The 20,050-nt window shown below is 39.1% G+C and overlaps 1 protein-coding gene across 10 annotated transcripts in view; it reads left to right on the forward strand.

Annotated features, from left to right (window-relative positions):
* The window catches only part of ralgapa1 (Ral GTPase activating protein catalytic subunit alpha 1), a 251,767-nt gene that overhangs the window by 72,890 nt on the left and 158,827 nt on the right, over positions 1 to 20,050 (forward strand). For all 10 annotated transcript variants that reach the window (XM_069916813.1, XM_069916822.1, XM_069916815.1 and 7 more), the window contains 3 exons: positions 3,214 to 3,343; positions 9,368 to 9,605; positions 12,109 to 12,270. In XM_069916813.1, coding sequence (XP_069772914.1) covers positions 3,214 to 3,343; positions 9,368 to 9,605; positions 12,109 to 12,270 — 530 coding nt within the window. The remainder of the gene's footprint in view (positions 1 to 3,213; positions 3,344 to 9,367; positions 9,606 to 12,108; positions 12,271 to 20,050) is intronic.

A 20,050-nucleotide genomic window follows, 5' to 3' on the forward strand; every position in this document is an offset into this window, starting at 1 on the left:
AACCATGGTGCCCCATCGTTTTTCATCCAGCACTTCATAGTGTACCAGTTTATTTGTACCATTGTATAGCACACGCATAGTGTGCTCTCAATTTTCATATGACCCATAGGAAGCTCATATGGTCACAGGGAGAATGTGGAAACTGCACACAGACAGTGCCAGACTTTTGGATAGATGCCTGATCACTGGAGTTGTGAGGTCATAGCTTTATTAATTGCATCACTGTGAGACAGCATCAACAATAGCAATAATAAAGTTAATTACATATCTCTTAAGAACTGCCTGGAAGAATAGTCTCCATATTATACAACGACAGCTGTGAGAACTTGCGATACATTGATAGAGAACCCTGAGCAAAATGTAACTACTGTATATAATTTCAGCATGGCTTTCCACACGGAAATTCAAGAATGCTTTTCTGTTAGTCTCCCTTTTGAAGTTCTTATGTTTTATGAAACTTGACAATTAGGATAAACAAAATCTTTAATATAATGGTAAAATAATGAGTTATTGCTGACTTGATTTCTTTTAAGAATTTATATGTTTTTATTTCTCATATGTGAATATTGATATTTATTCTGCTATTAGAAATAATCAGCTAGTACCTGTCCTGACCTATACTTAACCAATTACCCTGGACCATCTTGGTCACAAATCTGCTTGGTTCCTCCGCATGAATTATGATCCTCTAAAAAGGGGCTAGTCGTGGGCTGACTGACTTTTCTTGATGAAGTGTTAATAAATTGCACAAACTAATGTTAGAATTATTGGAACAATAAATGTAAATATCTCACTTATTCAAACAGTCAAATACACATTTAGGCTTACATAAGAAATCGGTGTGAGTTTAGGGCATTTGGCCTGTCCTGACTCTGAAGGCCGCACCCTCCCTTCGGCAGTTGGCTTACAGGTGCACACCTGAATTCCTGACACTAATTTCGATCCTTCCCCTTGGCCTACCGAACACTGGAGTTCGGTGTGCATATGCAGTAGGCCAACAGGACGGGGGTAAGCTTTGGAGTAGGGACTTGAGTGTTGGGAGCTCTGGTGTAGGCCAAGGGGAGGGTTCAGCATCAGTAGCTCCCGGTTCTGGTGACCAGAGCTCTCGACGCTGACTCCGAACTCTCCTCTCAGCCTACCTGATCTGTGGGGCACAATTTGCAAATCAATTCAGTTTTTAAATAAAATAAATATTTTACTCCTCCTGCACCACCCGAAGCCACAGCACTGATGCAGAGGTGCTGAAACTGTTGGAATCTCTCTTCAACAGTGCCCCTCTGAGGTCTGCACCCTAGGTGGCTGCTTAGTTCACCTAATAGCAGCACCACCCTTGCGCGTAATGTCCATAATTCATTCTGTGAAACTGGGCATTATGCAATGTGGACATTGTGTGAACACTTTATATACTTAGCAAAGCTATATGGGATACTGTAGTGTACCTACAAACTTTTTATTTGTAAGTAGGAATCAGTGTTGGGACCGACACAGGGCTGTAGACAGAGTGGAAGGTTGTGGGATCAGTTCAGGGACCAACATGGGGCTGTGGGGAGAGAGTGGGGTAGTAGGATCACTGTAGGGAGCGACATGAGGCTGTGGGGAGAGAGCGGGACAGTGGGATCAGTGAGGGGACTGACAAAGGGCTGTGAGAAGAATGGGATGATGGGATCAATGTGGAAATGGACACAGGGCTGCGAGGAGAGCGCAGGGCAGTGGGATTAGTTGGAACTGATACAGGCCTGTGAGATGAGAGCGGGGCAGTTGAATTAGTTTGGGTGTACAATATAGAATTTCCTTTAGGTAGCGATAACTTTTTCTAAATTGCTGTGGGCTTACTCGCAGTAACTGAATAATTATGGGGCCATGAACATATATGTGGTCGGACGTTAAGCGGCGCATATCTGTAGATTAGTCCCACCTTAAAAAACATTGCATAGTCTATTAGCTAAATGAGCTAATAATTGTGCCTTTAGGTGTCGGTGTTGCACAATTTCTCACAAAAGGAGGTGTAAGGCACTTCTTCCGTCCAATAGCCTACAGTTCACTGTAGGGCAAGGTGTAGTATCTGTTTAGCCTCCCAATCAGGGTCACATGAAACCATGGATTAGAGATGTTGGATGGTTTTTAACAAGCAGATTCTACAAATTGGAATTTATGATTGTAAAACTGAAAATGCTGATCAATGACCAGGGTTACCCATCTAATATGGACACTGCAATTGAAGAAGGCATCAGGAACAGTATTTGTCCCTTGTATAATCATGAACTCAACATCAACATCTCAGCTCAAAGATGGAGAAGAAGCAACAGCTACAATTCGGAGGGGTCAGTGGAGAAGAAGCAACAGCTACAATTCGGAGGGGTCAGAGATTGCGACTGATGGAGAGATATGATCGCCCACAATGAATGGCGACGCACCTGAATGATGAATGAATTGTCCCCATTAGTTTGTACATTCTGAAATGTTTGTGTGTGTGTGTGTATATAATTTTTATTTATATATATATATATGTGCGTGTATGTGTGTGTGTGTGTGTTTCCTCCGGGTGCGGTCCTCACACCTTTCAAAATGTAGGGTGGGGTTGTTGGTTAATTCGGGTATTTGGGCAGCTCAAGCTTGTGGGCTAGAATGGCCTGTTTCCAAGCTGTATGTCTAAATTTAAATTTAAAAAAAATAATTGAAACACTCGTTCTATCCACAGGTGCTGCCTGACTTTCAATTTTCCACATTTTTGCTTTTTTTATATAATTTTGTGTTCATGCCTTGCAATATAAACAATATTCATGGAATAATGCCGGTCGGTTCGTTTGTGCAAACTCAGTTTAATCCATAATTTTTGTGAAATACTGTAGTTCTATTTAGTGATGCTACTTAATTGGCAATGTTAAGTTTGCTACAAGTTAGCTTTGCAAATACTGTGATATTAAAAAAAGATTTTTTTAGCATGTTAAACTCTAAACATAGCATCTGTTTCAGTAATTAAATCAGTTCTAACTTTGTGTAACTCAACCAATGGACAACAAATTCTCTGGTAGTGTCATAGAAGGGTAATAAAATGTAATGTTGCTGTTAATTTGGCATCAAAATTTTGCAAATAAATTTAATTACCAGTCTTTTTATTAACATTAATTTTTATTTTGTACAATAAACACTGCTGGAAAGTGAGAGTTGAACCAGAGATACAACAATATGCAATTTAAATACTTTTCCTTGCAGGGAGCAACTGTTGTTAATTATGTTGAGGATTACAGAATCAGTGATGAAGCGACCACAGCAAGCTCTGCCACTGTCTCAAGGAAGAAAAAATTCTCTGTTAGCAGGAAGACTTGCTACTCCACTCTTTCAGGTAAAGCATGTATCTGGATCAATTTTTTTAAGTATACCATGTGGAACAATTTTAAGGAGGTTTAATGTTGTGGATTGTCAGATTGAAAGAAACATGGCTATATTTGCAAAGTGGAGGATTCATTTGGAATAAATGTCTTAGATAAAAATGTATATGGGTGGGTTAGAATGGCAGATAGAGTTTAATCTGAAAAAATGTGTGGTATTGCACTTAGGGAGGTCAAATATAATGGAAAAGTATACATTTAGTCATAGGACCCTAAAAGCATGAACAGTTCATAGTTCCTTGAACTTAGCTGTGTAATTAAATAGGATGGTAAAGATGTATGGTGTGCTTACCTTTGAGGTATTGAGTACAACAGTGAGGAAGTCACATTGCAGCTATATCAGGCATTGTTTACACTGCATTTTGATTATCGTGTGCAGTTCTGGTCGTACCATTACAGGAAGGATATGAGGCTTTGGAAAGGGTACAGAGAAGGTTTATCAGGATACTGTCTGGATCAGAGGGTATGAACTATAAGACAATGTTGAACAACCTTATGGACATGTAAACGTTCATAAGGAAGGAATGGAGGGATATGGATCATGTGCAGGCAGAAGAAATTTAGTGTGTGCTCAGTGCAGATATTGTAGGTCTATTCCTGAGTTGTACTGTTCTGTGTGTACTGATGAAAGGCTATTTTGTTGATAGGGACTGTATTTGTTAGCATACAAAGTTTTTTTTAATTTATTTACATTTTTGAATCGATATGAAATTTATCAGTTACATAAAAGAAACATAATCTTATCATTTGATGTTGATTTTGAGTAAGAAAAGAAAAAAAGGATAAGCCCTAACCCTCTCTCCACACAGGGGGGAAAAAGGGGAGAAATAGTCAATAGAATTGAAGAGAGAAAAGAAAGAGACAAAAAAAGATAAAGATTTAATTGGAATCATCCATCTCCGGCCAAGGGACAAATATCCTGGCTTATCCGGACGGAATCCCAGGTGGTTCCTAGATGCAGTGATTGAGGGCAGTTGTGTATTTGGGATTTGGTGGGGGGTGGGGGGGGGGGGGTGGGGTGGGAATGCAGGGTGGCATAGTTAAAAATCTACATCTACGTGTTGAAGATATGGACTAGATGGGAATCAGATTTCCAGGTAACTGCTATACACATCCTGGCCACTACCAATATAATCTTTACAAATTCTAGTTGGTGTTTCAACAGCCTCATTTTAGGTCTTACATCTGCTATAATTCCAATACAAACAATTCCGGTATCTGTACAAATTGAGAAATCTTCCCAGAAAGGCCTCAACTTGGTACATGACCAGGTTGAATGCAAAAAGGCTCCTGTTTTCTCATTGAATTGATATTTCTGATTTTAATTTGTGTAATTTTTGCGGCGTAAGATTATAGTTAGTGCAAAAAATTGTTTTGCGCCAATCTATACCTTACATTAATAGTATTGGTCATGCTGTCCTGACATAAGTTGGACGTGCCTTTTTTTAATCAATCAGTATACCAAATCTGTCTCCCATCTTTGTCTAAATTTATTTGAAGTAGGAAATAAGCTTTGAAATAAATTTCTTTGTAGTCCCCTTTCAAACCAGAGTCTCTACTTCTCTATATTGTCCCTTAAATAAAATTTTAATTCAAAATAGCAGAAGATAGAATTAATAGTTTTGCAATATTTGTTTTTTTTTAAATTGATCAAATGACATTAACTGCCCCTGCTCATAACAATCCTCCATACACCTGATCCCTTTTTGGGATTTTATTGTCCATTATTAAAGGAATAAACCTATTTTGAGCTAGAGGCATTTCAGGAGATATCCCCCCTTTAGTCCAAATTTGTTAATTTATTTAATTCCAAATATTAATTATGTGTTTTAATAAGGGGGCTTCTTTTATACCCGAAATTAATTTTGAATTTTATTTTTATAAAATCTTCTGCTATCCTCTTTCCAACCTATTTTTGCCCATAGTTTGTCTCCTCCATCAAAGAGGGAGGTGACAAACTTCATTTGGGCTGCCCAATAATATTTCCTGTTATTTTTATTGCTTTTTGAAAGGTTTTATTTCAATATAACAGGCATATTCCAGCATAATTGATAGAATAAAAGATCAGTCAAAAGGAAAGGGAGGTTGGGTAGTGAGGAAGTAGTTTACAAAACAAGTAGTAGGGCTGTCGGAGCTGCTGTAACGTCAACGCTACCGGTGGTGTGAACCCTGGAGAGAGAGGAGTGGAAACACAATTCTTTTCTGCCAGATTCTACTGCCTGGTTCTGATGTCAGTGGCACAAATAGCCTGTAAAAGGAGCTGAGGTGGCAGCACCCATGATGGACAGTGAATCACGAGGCATTGCAGACTCTGAGGGAGCAGCGGACCGGCACAGGGCACCAGAAACAGAGAGAACATCCCTGTTGAGAAGAAGCAGCAAGGGAGATGACCCAATAGGGAAAGTGACCACGGCACAGACCATTGAGAGGCTCACCTGTTGTAGGACTCATACAGGCTGTAGGCAGTGGGTGACTTGTGTTTGAAGGACTTGCACAGACTCCGGGCTGCTGGAGACCGGCTCATAGGAGTCAGATATCAGAACCAGGATTCGGGAGTGTGCTGAGGGCAAGAAGGATTCCTGAAGGCCCTTGGACATTGAAAGCTTCCTGATCATATTGGAGGTTTTAACTTGGAACTTGGGCTTCCAATGGGTTAAGTAAGAGTCTGTGTGGCTGCAGAAGCTGTGAGAGTACTAAGGGTGAATCCATGAACATTCAACATATCTGAATGGACTTTCTTTTTCTTCTCTTGTTGTTGGAGGCACCAGGCAATGCTCATGGTGATTCTGTTTGCCTTACAGCTTGCAAGAGTTTAAGTATATCATGTCTATTACATTTTTATTTATTTTTACGTGACAATAAAAGGAATCTTTGAAAATGTCTTGCTTCAGAAGATTGTGGTATGGAAAGAGGAACAGTTTGGGGAGAGCTGAGAAATAGCAGGTGGCAGTAACATTGATGGGAGTTGCTCATAGGCCTCTGTATGGCAGCAATGAAGGAGGAAAAAATAAACTACTGGAGGAAGTCTGGATCAGGCAGCTTCTGTGGAGGCACAGAGCTACTTGATGATTCTTATGGAGTCACATGCAGATCCTGATACAGCACCTTGAACCGAAACATCGACTATTTCTCTGTCTCCACATTTTCTGCCAAGCCCACTGAGTGGCACCACCATTTTGTTTTTTACCTACAGATTCCAGCATCTGCATTGATGAAGGGATGATATAAATGAAATTAGAGGTGTGTTCGTAGCAGGGACAATAGAGTCGTCATGGTGAGAGCTGTGATTGACCAATAGGTTGGACAAATTAAATTAGATGAACAAATTTACTGTGACCGTTTTTTACATATCTATTCAAAGTTCAGATTTACTGTAAGAAAACATACATGACATCACATGATCTTGAGATTATTTTTCTTGTAGGCTAGGCAGAATTTCTTCTTGTCTGTAATGCCAAAAAAACTGTACACACCAAAAGATACGTATACAATACAGAAAAAAAAATTCAATAATAAATAATGTGCAAAGTAAGAGTCTGTGAATGAGTCTCTGAGTTTGTTGTTTAGGAGTCTGATAGTGGAGGGGTAGCAACTTTTCTTGAACCTGGTGGTACAAGTCTGTGGCACCTTTACCTCTTTCCTTATCGTACCTCGATGAAGGACTCAAGCCCAAAATGTTGTTATAAAGTTCACTATGTGGCCTGCTGAGTTTCTCCAGCATTGTGTTTTTATTTCAATCACGGTGTCTGCAGAATTTTATTGTACTCCACCTCTTTCTTAGTGGCAGCCGCGAGAATAGAACATGTCCTGGATGGCATGGATTCTTGATGATTGCTGCTGCTCTCTGACAGCAGTGTTCATGTAAATCTTCTCAATGGTGGGAAGAGTTTTGTCTGTGATGTACTGGGCTGCATTCACTACCTTTTGCAGGGCTTTCTGTTCATAGGTATTTGTTTCCCCATACCAGGCCAAGATCAGCCATTCAACATGCTTTCCACCACACATCTGTAGAAGTTTGCCAAGTTCTGATGTCATAAGAAACCTCTGCAAACTGTTGAGGAAGTAGAGGCACTAACGTGCTTTTTTCACAATGATATTGGTGGTTGGGTCCAGGGAATGGCTTCCGAGATGGTGACTCTCAGCAATTTATATTTGCTCACCCTCTCAACTTCTGATCACTGGATCGTACATTTCTGGTTTTCCCTTTCTAAAGTCCACAATTGGCTCATTTGTTTTTTTTAAAAAAATTTGTACAATAACATGCCATTTCGGGCCACGAGCCCCGAAATTGGATATTTTGGCGTCCACAGTTTGGCACCAGATATTTTGGCACTCGTAGTTTGGCACAACAAAATAAGACATTTTTAGCCCTTCGGACATTTTGCCACCAAATATTTTGATGTTCACATTTGACAGCAGACATGGCATTTATTATATTTTAATTAAATATAATGAATATAAAATTAGTAATTTATTATAATCTTAATTAAATATAATGGAATAATATCTCTCCACTCCCCTCACCCATGGTGGTATCTCTGCACTCCTGTATCCCCATGGTAAGCAAGACTGTAGGTTTTGATGGACAACATAGGTCTTGACAGCAACACTGCAAACACATTCCCCTCTCCCCAAGGTAACATCAATGCACTCCCCATGTTGACATCTAAATATTAGCGCCAAAATGTCCAGTGCCAATCTGTGGCTGGAAAAATGTCCGGCGTCAAATTGTGGACGCCAAACTGTGGAGGCCAAAATATCTGTCACCAAAATGTCCTAGTCCTCACAAACTCATGCCTTCCAATTACACCCGAATGACCTACATCCCTGGTAATTTTTGAATGGTGGGAGGAAACTGGAGCCCCCTGGGAGACATGTACAAACTTCTTATAGACAGCGTGGGTTTCCAAACCCAGTCCCAGTTGATAGCCGTGTAAAGGTGTTGCACTAACCACCTCGCCAACCATGCCACCCCTTAGTGACGTTGACTGTGAGGTTGTTGTTCGTACACCATTCAGCCAAGTTTTCAATTTTCCTCTTGTTTACTGACTCATCGCCCATTTTTATACAACCATGATATTGCCAGCAAATTTGTAGAGGGTATTGTGGTATAAAGCCATACAGTCATAGGTGTAAAGCGAGCAGAGCAGGAGGCTAAATACGCAGCCCTGAGATGCACCGTCACTGGTGGAAATTGCGGAGATGTTCTTTCCAATCCCCACTGATAGCGGTCTGGAGTTGAGGTAATCCAGGATCCAATTACACAGTGGAGTATTGAGCCCCAGGTCTTGGAGTTTGCTGATCAGTTTTGGGAGAATGATGATGTTCAATGCTGAACTGTAGGTGATAAAGAGCATCCTGATGTTTGCGTCTTTACTGTCTAGCTGTTTGTGTGGAGCCAGTGAGATGGTAACTGCTGTTGCCCTGTTGTTTCAGTAAGCAAATTGGAACAGATCCACGTTGCTACTAAACAGGAGCTGAAATCTCTTCATCACTGGATGTGAGCGCCACTAGTCAGTAGCCATTTAGGCAGTTTGCCATCTAGGTTCATCTGTTGCAAGTTAGAGTTTTGGTGCATATGTGCATTATATATGACAGTAAATTTGTTAACAGCAATCTTGAGGCAGAATAGCCAGCTCCTATTTCATATGTTATGATATAATTGCCTTTTATCTGTTTTTTTTTGCATGGAATTTGGTTCAAATTAACAAACTGTTAACAATTTGGAATAAATTTCCTTGCAGCAATACTTCTTTCCTGTTTTATCTTATTTTTAATTTTCCTGTTCTCAAATTTGTTTTTATTTTAAACATTTTCCTTTGTTAACTTATTTTCTGGAGCAAAACCAAATTAATATGAGCATTTCAAATAATATGCAGTGGTACCTTTTTTTTAATGTACATCCAGACATTTTTGCTTGTTGACGTTTGTCTGGATGGATCTGCAGTTATTTGCTAATTGTGTATTTTTTTTTCTAGACACTCATAGTAGCCTGGATCAAAGCAAATTTGGATGTGTATGTTTCCCGGGAATTATGGGATGAATTATTATTGGTCTTATCATCACTTACATGCTGGGAAGAGCTCATCACTGAATGGGCAATGACAATGGAAACGTTGACCAAAGTGTTAGCCCGAAATTTGTACAACCTAGACTTGCATGATCTTCCTTTAGATAAATTAAGTGAACAAAAACAGAAAAAGCACAAAGGAAAAGGTATAGTTAACAGTCAAAAATTGTTTAAATATGATTTAAGAAATATGCCATAATTACCTTTTTTCAAACATCCTCTGTGGTTTCAGAAATAAATGATATAAAAACTTGAATGATTACGAAAGGGATATTTGTCTTTTAAGTTTTGCTGCTTTTCATCCTATCTCCTGACGTTAAGATACATCAAAATAAATTTTAGGCTTTTGTATTCAGACATGGAAAGTACTTATAATTGCAGAGCAACTCCGATTATCTGAAATGGTCAGGACCGGGCCTATGTCAGATAAACAATTTTTTTTGGATAACTGGTCATTTTGTATCAATCTTTTAGCAACAACACACAAGGGAAGGCTTTTTAAGCATTAAAATAATGTTTCATTCTCACCAAAAAAATGCTGGCCACAACACCACTGCCAATTACCGAGACCTCCCAAATGCCACCACCAATCCCTGATGCGTCCTCACCACTGCTGCTTCTCCCTGGGGAAGGTTCCTGGCCAATGGCAGGTTCCTGCCTCCCCGATTACCAGAGATCCTGACACCCAAGTCCCAACTTCAAACCCTTCCCTAGGCCTACCTAGAGTTTCTGGTGTGCGATAGTAGGTCGAGGGGAGGGTTTGGAGTCAGTGTCGGAAGCTCCAGTGTGCCAAGGAGAGGGGAGGGAACACCACTCCTGCCCGAGAGGCCACTCTCCTTGATGATGCTGGGACAAGGGCTGCTTCTGAGCACTTGTGGCTGGGAGACAGTAGCACACAATTTGAGAGGGAGAGTTGGAGAGAAAAGTCAATGGGGAAGGTAAAGAAGAAATAATGCCAACTTCTAATTTTGAAGTATCCCTACCTTTCCTTAGATTAAGCAGGAAAAGTGACATTTTTTTTTAGTTGCTGGCAAATGAACTGTTCATTTTAACTCCGTTAGGAATAGAAACAGAGAAGGACTATCCTTTGCCAACCCTGGCTGTAAAGTAGATTACTTGTACTTGAGGATTTAGTCACTGTATTCAAAATGTAAACTTGAATAAAGCTGTTTAAAACTGTACAGCTACTTTTTGCAAAACTTTCTTACAACACCTTGGTAATAAAACGTGAACATTAGGTTCAATTTGTTTTAATGTACACTGTATGCTTTTCAGTCATTTTTGCTGATTCAACTACCTATTGTCATTTTGGGGAAGCATCCATCAGAAATGAAATTTGTTTTAGAATATCTGATAGGGGGAAATGTATTGGGACAAATCTTCCACTGTTACTGGTCTGCCCTTGGACCACACTGTCTCTTCCAACTAGTGGCGGATTAATTACCACCCAGGCCCTTAGGCTGGGCTTTTTTAAAGCTCCCCCTGACCTTCCCCCCTGCCCCACTCTTCATTGAATAGAATAAAATGATGTTAAGTTAAATAACATGTATCATTGTACTACATGTATAAGCAAGAACTTTAATTGTAGCAACAAACCTTTCCAGAAGTGCTTTCAGGTAATCATGTTCTGACGGGTATTGTCGAGTAATCAAGCATGATCTTCACTTAGAACAAATTGCAGTTAAAACAGAAATCCTTACCTGTACTTGGAGAATAGTAGAGCCAACTTCTCTTGATTTTTCTCACCATTTGTAATGGAGTGGTAAAACATGAACTTAATAAAGTCACATTTCAGTTTACCGTCATTTTTTATAGATTTCACATTACTGGCTTCATGCTCCAACAGGCTTCGTTCCCTGTCTTTAACCAGTATACGTGCATGTTTATGCCAACTCGTGACATAATAACATCGTCATGGTAAACACAATCTAGCGGCTGCAGTACAAAGTCCTTAAAAACATTACTTCTAAATGTTTATATGTTTGGAGCCTAATTTAGAAAATGTACACTCAATTGAACCATTTTTTTTCCTCTCAGGCCCCTCTCCCTTTCAGGCCCCAGGCTTAAGCCTACTCAGCCTAATGGTTAATCCGTCACTGCTTCCAGCATGGTCCTGAACTTAATGTTCTGTTCAAAAGCCAGCCCCCTAATTTATCATATGGCTGAGCACAATACCTCTCCTGGCATAAGTGGCTTGCTGCATTGAAAGAATGATTTTGGCAGATGTCCAAACTGTCACTGAAATTGAATATTTGTGAACTTTTTGATTAGCATATGTACAGAAATCCCAAAATTATTTGGCAAAGATGTGTAAAATTATGGCATTTTTAAAATCAAATCTGTGATTTAAGCTCAAAGATCAAATGTTATTAAATGTAAAAGATGCTTTTAAGTCAGTGTATAAATTATTGAAAGATTAGCAACCTTTTTATAAGCATTCCAAAGTGTTTGTTTTGATAGTGGGGTGGAGATGATGAGATATTAAATCTATATTTTATTTAAATATATAAATGTTTTTAAAGATATTAAATTTATATTTAAAATCTATATTTTAACTATTTGTATAAAAGCTCATCGATGTTTATCATTCATTAATGAACGATTTAATTATAAGGGTTACTATCTGGATTGTTTGTTGTTGAAATTAAGGTGGTAATCATGGATATCAGAGGACTGCGGTTGATAAATCATTTTCAAGAGGTTGGAGCCGTGATCAACCTGGGCAAGGACAAATGAGACAACGAAGTGCAACCACCGCTGGTTCTCCAGGAACAGAAAAGGCAAGAAGCGTTATACGACAGAAAACTATAGGTAGGTAAGATGAAATATTTGTCAACAGGACTTTTCATTACTTTCAAAAAATATTTTCTCTGATGCTTCTATATAGATTATTGAACGTTAGTCGCAACACTACTTTATAGTTTCTATATTGTTGATTGTTTTGTATATCAATGAACAAAATAGACTAAAATTCTTACAATTTACTGAGGTAAAGTAAATTAGTTCATGTCCTTTTGCAACAGCAAATTTAAAATTGGAGCATTTGATTTATGGTAAGGTGTAATTTCTGACATGTTATTTTAAAATTGAATATTTTTTCCCAATTGACTCCTTCAGTGTTTTTAAATTTAAAATAAAAGTATATATTTTAGCAAGAACAGTTTGATTTGTTCACTTTAATTCATAGAATTTTTTTAACATCAGCATGCTTATTCCCTTCTTCGGCTTGCCTTATCATATGGCCTTTCTAATTCCTCAATTATAGTTCAGGTCATCTCATCAATTCTTCCTAATTTCATTTTGCTTTCAACACCTACCTCTGTGACTGCTATAAGTTAAAGTTAAATTTCTCAGTTGCCCTGAGACATGTATGTTCCAAATACTGACCCGTGTAAATATTAGGGAGATTGATGATATTCTTTTTTCAATTTTCATGAGAAACAGTATTTTTTCACAATTTGATTTCACCTTCCTCTTTTACCACTGGTGTCAGAGTAAACTGGAATTTCTGATGTCATATATAGTACTTATTAAAGCATTCAACTTGCTGATAGCAAGATGAGATTAGGTTTATGCTTCCCGCAAACCTTCAACTACTCTTCCTAATCTATCAACGTATCCTTTTCTTCTTGCTTCCCCTTGAGAACATTGAAAGTAATTGTCTCCATTATTCTTAACAGAGAATGTTTTGCATTCTAATCAAACTTGAAGAAAATTAACCTGAATTCCTCTTTGGGATTATGAGTAACTACCTTGCATTGATGGACGATAGTTCTTTTTACCAATGAAAAATGTTGTTTTACTCTACCAAAAATATGTCAGCTCAATCTTTTGTCTTCTTGCTCTTTTTTAAGAAAATAGTTCATCTCTTTCAAGTTTTCAAATTTCATGGAGTATCTCTATTCTAGTATAATCCTCATAAAATCAATTGTTTGGAGACCTATTTCAATGGCACTCTGCTTTTATAAATAACTGATCACCAGAACGATTTGTGATACTGAATGTACTCCAAATAAACTTTATATTACAAACAAGCACATCAAGGTACTTGTGAGCTACCACCAGCCCTGTTTCTGTAAAGTTTTTCTAATTTATTCATTTTTTTTTTTCCCAGGCTAACAGTAACTTTGTGGCCTTAATTACACTCACTTGGTTCTAATCAGCACACCATGTCATTTGCATGGGACATTCCCAAAAAATAAGGCTGTTCTAAGCCATCAAAATATATGTAGATAGGAAAATATTCAAGAATGCTGTCAAAGTGTCATAAAAGCATAACACCCTTACTGACTCATGATGGCTCAAAATACAAAAGGAGTATTTGGAAAAGCAATGAAAGCCTTCAATGGATTTCTTGGGCACCCAATAGCCCAGCATTAATATGGAAAGATTGCATCTTCTTTCAAACTACAAATCTGTCCTTTTAAACTCCTCCACCACCACCTGTGGCAAAGTCTAGAGTAGTGGAGAAACTCAGCAGGCCAGGCAGCATCCAGAGAATGTAAAAACAGCTATATGAGTCCTTCTTCAGGAGTGCCAAAAATCAGACAGATGCCCGAATAAAAAGGTGAGAGGAGCACAGGCTAACAGGTTTTAGATGAGTACAGGTGGGAGAGGGATGAAGAGAAATGAGCTGAGAGGTAATGGGGGAATGGAGCAGGGGAGGACTAAAAAAGATATTTCTCTGATAGGAGAAGGAAGAAAAAGAGGCAGGAGGCTGGAGAAAGGGTGACTGAGAAAAAAAGAGACTGGGGAAAGAGGTCAGTGGATATTGGAGAAGTCGAAAAGGTGTTCCTCCAATTTGTGTGTGGCTTCATCTTGGCAGAGAAATAATTTGACCAGTCATTTTTTTAAGGAATGCCAGTGCATTTTTGTAGAATTTCCCCTCTTCTTCCATGCATGTACTGCCATATTAAAGCTTCAGGCAAAAACTTTGGACCTTGAAATTTGCTAGCTGCTCTTTATGATTTCCCAGTTCCACTTCTCATATAATATAAAGAAGGAGCAATTCCACAGAATTTAATCTTGAATACTGGGGCATGTTGAGATTAAGGAAGAGGAAGTGCTAGATATTCTTAAAAACTTTAGGATTGATAAGCCCCTGGAACTGGACGAGATATACTGCAGGTTACTACAGAAAGGCCCATAAGGGAGGTACTGGAGGTTTGGAAAATGGAAAATATAACCATATAACCATTTACAAAGCGGAAACAGGCCATGTTGGCCTTTCGAGTCCGCACCGGTTCACTGATTTTGTGCGCCCTCTTCAGGCATTGGTCCCGGTAGATCTTTATTCAGTAACGATGGACGAATTCAATGCAGGTGGAATCAGTCGTAGAAATGTTTGTAATGTTGGAGGACAAACTGTCAGGGACAAGCCATGGCTGACAGGTCTCTGGAATAAAGCCTGGCCTTGTGGTCAAGATGAGAAGGGAGGATGGGAAGAGTCTCCTTGTTTAAAAAAATAGTAATTGGAAGAATCCTGGGAATTATAGACCAGTAATTCTTGCATCAATGGAAAGCAAAGAATTGAAGAGGATTCTTTAGGGCAGGATTTGCGAGTATTTTGAGAAGTTTTATCTTCTCAGGGATAGTCAGCACGGCTTTGTGAGGGGTAGATCCTGCCTCATGAGCCTAATTGAGTTTTTTGAGGCAGTAACAAATGAAGTTGATAAAGATAGGACAGTCTATTTGGTGTATATGGATTTTATTAAGGCAAGATCCCCCATGATAGGCTTGTTCAGAAAGTCATGAGTGATGGGATCGATTGAAGCTTGGCTGTGTGGATTCAGAATTAGCTTGCCTGCAAAATGCAGAGGAGATGGAACAGTGATGAGTGGAGTTCTGTAGGGATCTATTTTGGGACCCCTGCTCTTCGTGATTTTTACAAATGTCCTGGAGGAGGAAGTAGAGGAATGGGGATAGGTCAGTAAGTTAACAGATGATACAAAGGCAGGAGATGCTGTGGATAGTGTAGAGTTGTCGTAGGTTATCACAGGATGTAGGCAGGATGCAGTGTTGGGCAGAAAAGTGGCAGATAGAGTTCATATTAGTCATGAGGAATTTTAACATGCAAGTAGATTGGAAAAGCCAGGTTGGGACTGGATCTCAAGAGAGAGAATGTGCAAAAACCCAACAAAATGGCTTTTTCAAGCAGCTTGTTGATAAGCCCATTGAGGGATTGGCTACCCTGGATTTGCTATGTATTGCAGAAGAGGTGATCAGAGAGCTTTGAGTAAAGGAACTGCTAGGGGACAGCAATCACAAAATGATTGAGTTCCATTTGAGATTTAACAAGGAGAAACTAGAGCCTGAAGTGTCAGTATTTCAGTGGAGTAAAGAGAATTATAGTGGCATGAGAGAGGAACTGATCAAATAGATTTGAAGAGAGCATTAGTAAGGAGAACGGGAGTAAAGCAATGGATGGAGTTTCTGTGAGAAATGAGGAAGGTGCAGGATAGATACATACCATAAAAGAGGAAATATTCAAATGGAAAATTGTCACAACTGTGGGTGACAAGAGAGGGCATATAAGGAAACAAAAATTACTGGGAAGACAGAGGATTGGGATTTTTTTTAATTTGCAGAAGGGAACTAAAAACATAAGGAGGGAAAAGATGAACTATAAAAGTAGGCAAGCAAATATTATCAAAGAGGATACTGTAGTGGCCCCTGAACCAAGTCATGACCTGGTTCACAAAATTGCTGGTGATCGCAAGGGCCCTGCAGGGACCAATGGGTGCCGTCCCGCGTGACCTCCTGCACAGTGGGCAACAGCAGAAACGCCGGCCAGTCGGAGGCCAGCGTTGCGACAATGTTACTCCTGTCATCAGAGGCAGGGAGTGAATATAAACAGATCTGGCAGTGAAATAAATCTGTCTTCAACCTGAGTCAACTGTGTATGTGTGATTCTTACTTCACACTTTGTGTAGTGCGCACGCTACAATACAGAAAGCTTCAAGTATATAAAGAGTTTTTAAAAAGGTGATATTAGATATAGGGCGACTAGAAAATGATGCTGCAGACATAATAATGGGAGACAAAGAGGTGGCAGAGGAGTTAAATGAGTATTTTATATCATTTTTCACTGTAGAATACGTTAGTGGTGTGCCAAATGTTGAACGATATCAGGGAAGTACAGTTAGTATTTCAAAGGAAAAGGTGCTCAGAAAGCTGAATGGTCTAAGGGTGGATAAGTTTTCCTCACCAGATGGATTGCATTCTTGGGTCTGAAAGAAGTAGCTGTAGAGATTGTGTGGAGGCTTTGGTAATTATCTTTCATAATTCAAGAAGGGAGAAAGGCAGCAGAAAGGAAATTTTAGGCTAGTTAGCCTGACATCAGTGGTTGGGAAGATGTTTGAGTTCATTGTCAAGGATGAGGTTATGGTGCACTTGGAGTCACATGTCAAGATAGGCCAAAGTCAACATGGTTTCCGAAAGAGAAAATCCTACTTGACAAACCTATTAGAATTCTTTGAAGAAATGACAAGCAGACAGGATGAAGGAGATGCAGAGGATGTTGTGCATTTGGATTGTCAGAAGGCCTTTGACAAGCCCATGGTATAACTGGAAACATACTAGCTTGGGAGGAATACAGGGATCATATTCTGGTTGTCTACCAGTTGTTAGTGGGGTTCCATAGGTGTCTATGTCTGCATCTTTTTATTTTGTATATTAATGATTTAGATTCTGGAATGAATGGCTTTGTGGCCAACTTTGCAGATCATACGAAGGTAGGTGTAGGAACAAGTAGTGTTGACGAATGGGGGAGGCTGCAGAAGGACTTAGATTATGAGAATGGGCAGAGAAGTGGCAATGCAGTGTTAGAAAGTGTACAGTCATGCACTTTGGTAGATAAAATAAAGTGGTAGACTATTTTCTAAATAGGGAGAAAATTTAAAATTCACAGATACATGGACCTGGGAGTCCTCGTGCAAAATACCCTGAAGGTACTTACAAATTGAGTCAGTGGTGGAGAAAGCAAATGCAATGCTGTCATTCATTTCAAGAGAAATAGAATGTACAAGCAGAGATGTGACATTGAGGCTTTATAGGGCACTGGTGAGACCTCACTTGGAGTATTGTGAGCAGTTTTGGGCTCCTCATTTAAGAAATGGGCTCAGAAGCGGATCACAAAGATTATTCCGGGACTGAAAAGGTGATCATATGAGGAGTGTTTGACAACCCTTGGCTTGTACTCGTTGGAATTTAGGAGAATGAAGGGGAATCTCATTGAAACATTTGAAATGTTAAAAGGCATGGACAGAGTAGATGTAGAAAGATTGTTTCCCATCGTGGGAGAGTTTAGGACAGGATTAAAGGGCATCCACTTTGATCAGAGATGCAGAGGAATTTCTTTAGCCAGAGGGTGGTGTGTTTGTGGAATTTGTTGCCACAGGCAATCATGCAGGCCAAATCATTGGGTGTATTTAAGGCAGAGATTGATAGGTTCTTGATTAGCCAGGACATCAAAGGTTATGGGCAGATGGCCAGGCAGTGAGGGTGAGTGAGAAGATGGATCAGCTTATGATTAAATGGTGAGGCAGACTCATTGAGCTGAATGGCCTATTTTGTTCATATGTTTTATAATCTTACTTCACACTGAGCACATGTGCCCTCCAGGGCTGTATACTTAGTCCACTGCTGTTCAGTCTGCTGACCGACAACACAGCTCAAACCACATCATCAAGTTTGCTGATGGCGCCACCATGGTGAGCCTTAATATTAAGATTGAGGAGTCAGCTTACAGAGATGAGGTACAGTCACTAATGGACTGGTGCAGAGCCAATAACCTGTATCTGAAAGTTAATAAATCAAAAAAGATCGTTGTTGACTTCAGGAGGGCCCGGGGGGACCACGCTCCACTGACCATTGATGGCTTAACTGTTAAGGTTGACAACAGTATCAAGTTCTGAGGGGGCGTAGCCATGCAAAGGACTTGGACAAACATGTGTTGGTTGAGCTCTCTGTGAAGGTACTAAGTAGACAGTCAAAACTTGAAAATCAAGATTTATTTCATCAAAAATGGTTAAAACCAGTATGAAGAAGCCAATGCAGCCGAGAACAATGATTGAAGAAGCTCCTAGTCAACCGGGAACATCAGATGAAAGTCCAAAAAGGAGCAGTTCAAAAATGGTGATGGGACCGGCAGAACCAGATAAAATTGGGGAGTTGGATCAAGAATTGAGCATCATCGTGGAAAAAATGGAGAATTTGAGTAACTGATCCATAAGTGTTGAAATGGTGATGAGATATGACAAAGAAAATGACCAAAATAAAAGAGATAGTTGAAGATCTGAAGGAGAGAATGGGTCGAGCGCAGAGTTTGAACTGACAAAAGCACATGAAAAACTTGAGTCTTTGGAAAAACAATCCAAAGAATATGAGTCAGATAAACAAGGATTGCTAGACAAAATTGACCATATGACGAACTTTAGTTGGCAAAATAATTTCAGAATTATTGGACTAAAGGAAGCGATTGAGGGAAGAGACCCAGTGAACTTTTTTTCAAAAATGAGTCCCACAAATGTTGGAAGAAGACAAGTTTGGAGAAAAACTGCATATTGAGAGAGCTCAGATCCCCAAGATCCTGCAACCAGAGACCAAGACTGGTGAGACTTTTAAGCTTCTGAGAGCGGGAGATAATTCTGGAAGCAGCATATGATTACTCTAAGCAGAATAATGGCCCACCTGAGGTTGATCATGAAAAGGTACTATGTTTTCAAGATTTTAGCCAGACCTTGATTAAACAAAAAAAAGAATTTGAAAATGTGAAAAGACAACTACGTGCTAAAAACTTGAAATATTCAATGATAGATCCTGTGACTTTGAGGGTTGAAATAGGGGAAGGGAACCGGCAATTTTTCGAGAAGAACGAGGTAGACTTTCTGTGGTTTATATAAAAAAGATCATGGTTGCTGAGGGAGAAGATTGTGAAAATATTTATAATGGGGCTAAGTAAAACTAATAAAAGTTTTTTTTAATTTTTACAAAACCATCTTGTATTTATTGTTGAAAAGTAAAATGCATGGAAATCCTTATGGAGAGCTCAGAAAAGGGAAAATTAAACCTAGGAAAAGTGGTAGCAGAGTGGAGACTCTGGTCAAAGGGGGAGAATGGAGTAGCAAAAAAAAAGATGGTGCCAAAGGGAGGTTCTTCTTCCTTGAGATATTCTGCAGGCTTTCGGGACTCCATGTATTCCGTCACCACCAGAGCAGGGGCACTGTTTTTATTAAATAGGAAAATCACTTTATTACTTAAAGAGTCAGAGATTTTATTGTTTAAAAAAAATATAGTTTTAAAGAATATGGATAGAACATTAAAATTTATTAGTCTTAATGTTAATGGAATTAACAGGACGGTGAAGAGAAAATGGGTCTTGTCATACCTAAAAAAATTTAAAGACAGATATAGTCTTTTTTTACAAGAAACACATCTTACCAAATTAAAACATGCAAAATTAAAAAGAGGATGGGAGGGGCAAGTAATATCTTCACTTGAATCTAAAGCAAGACGTGTATCGATTTTAATTATTAAAAATATACCAATAATAATAGAAGAGACTTTAACCAATCAAGTTGGAAGATTTGTA

The sequence above is a fragment of the Narcine bancroftii genome, chromosome 2 (assembly GCF_036971445.1).
Source record: "Narcine bancroftii isolate sNarBan1 chromosome 2, sNarBan1.hap1, whole genome shotgun sequence".
NCBI classification, from domain to species: domain Eukaryota; kingdom Metazoa; phylum Chordata; class Chondrichthyes; order Torpediniformes; family Narcinidae; genus Narcine; species Narcine bancroftii.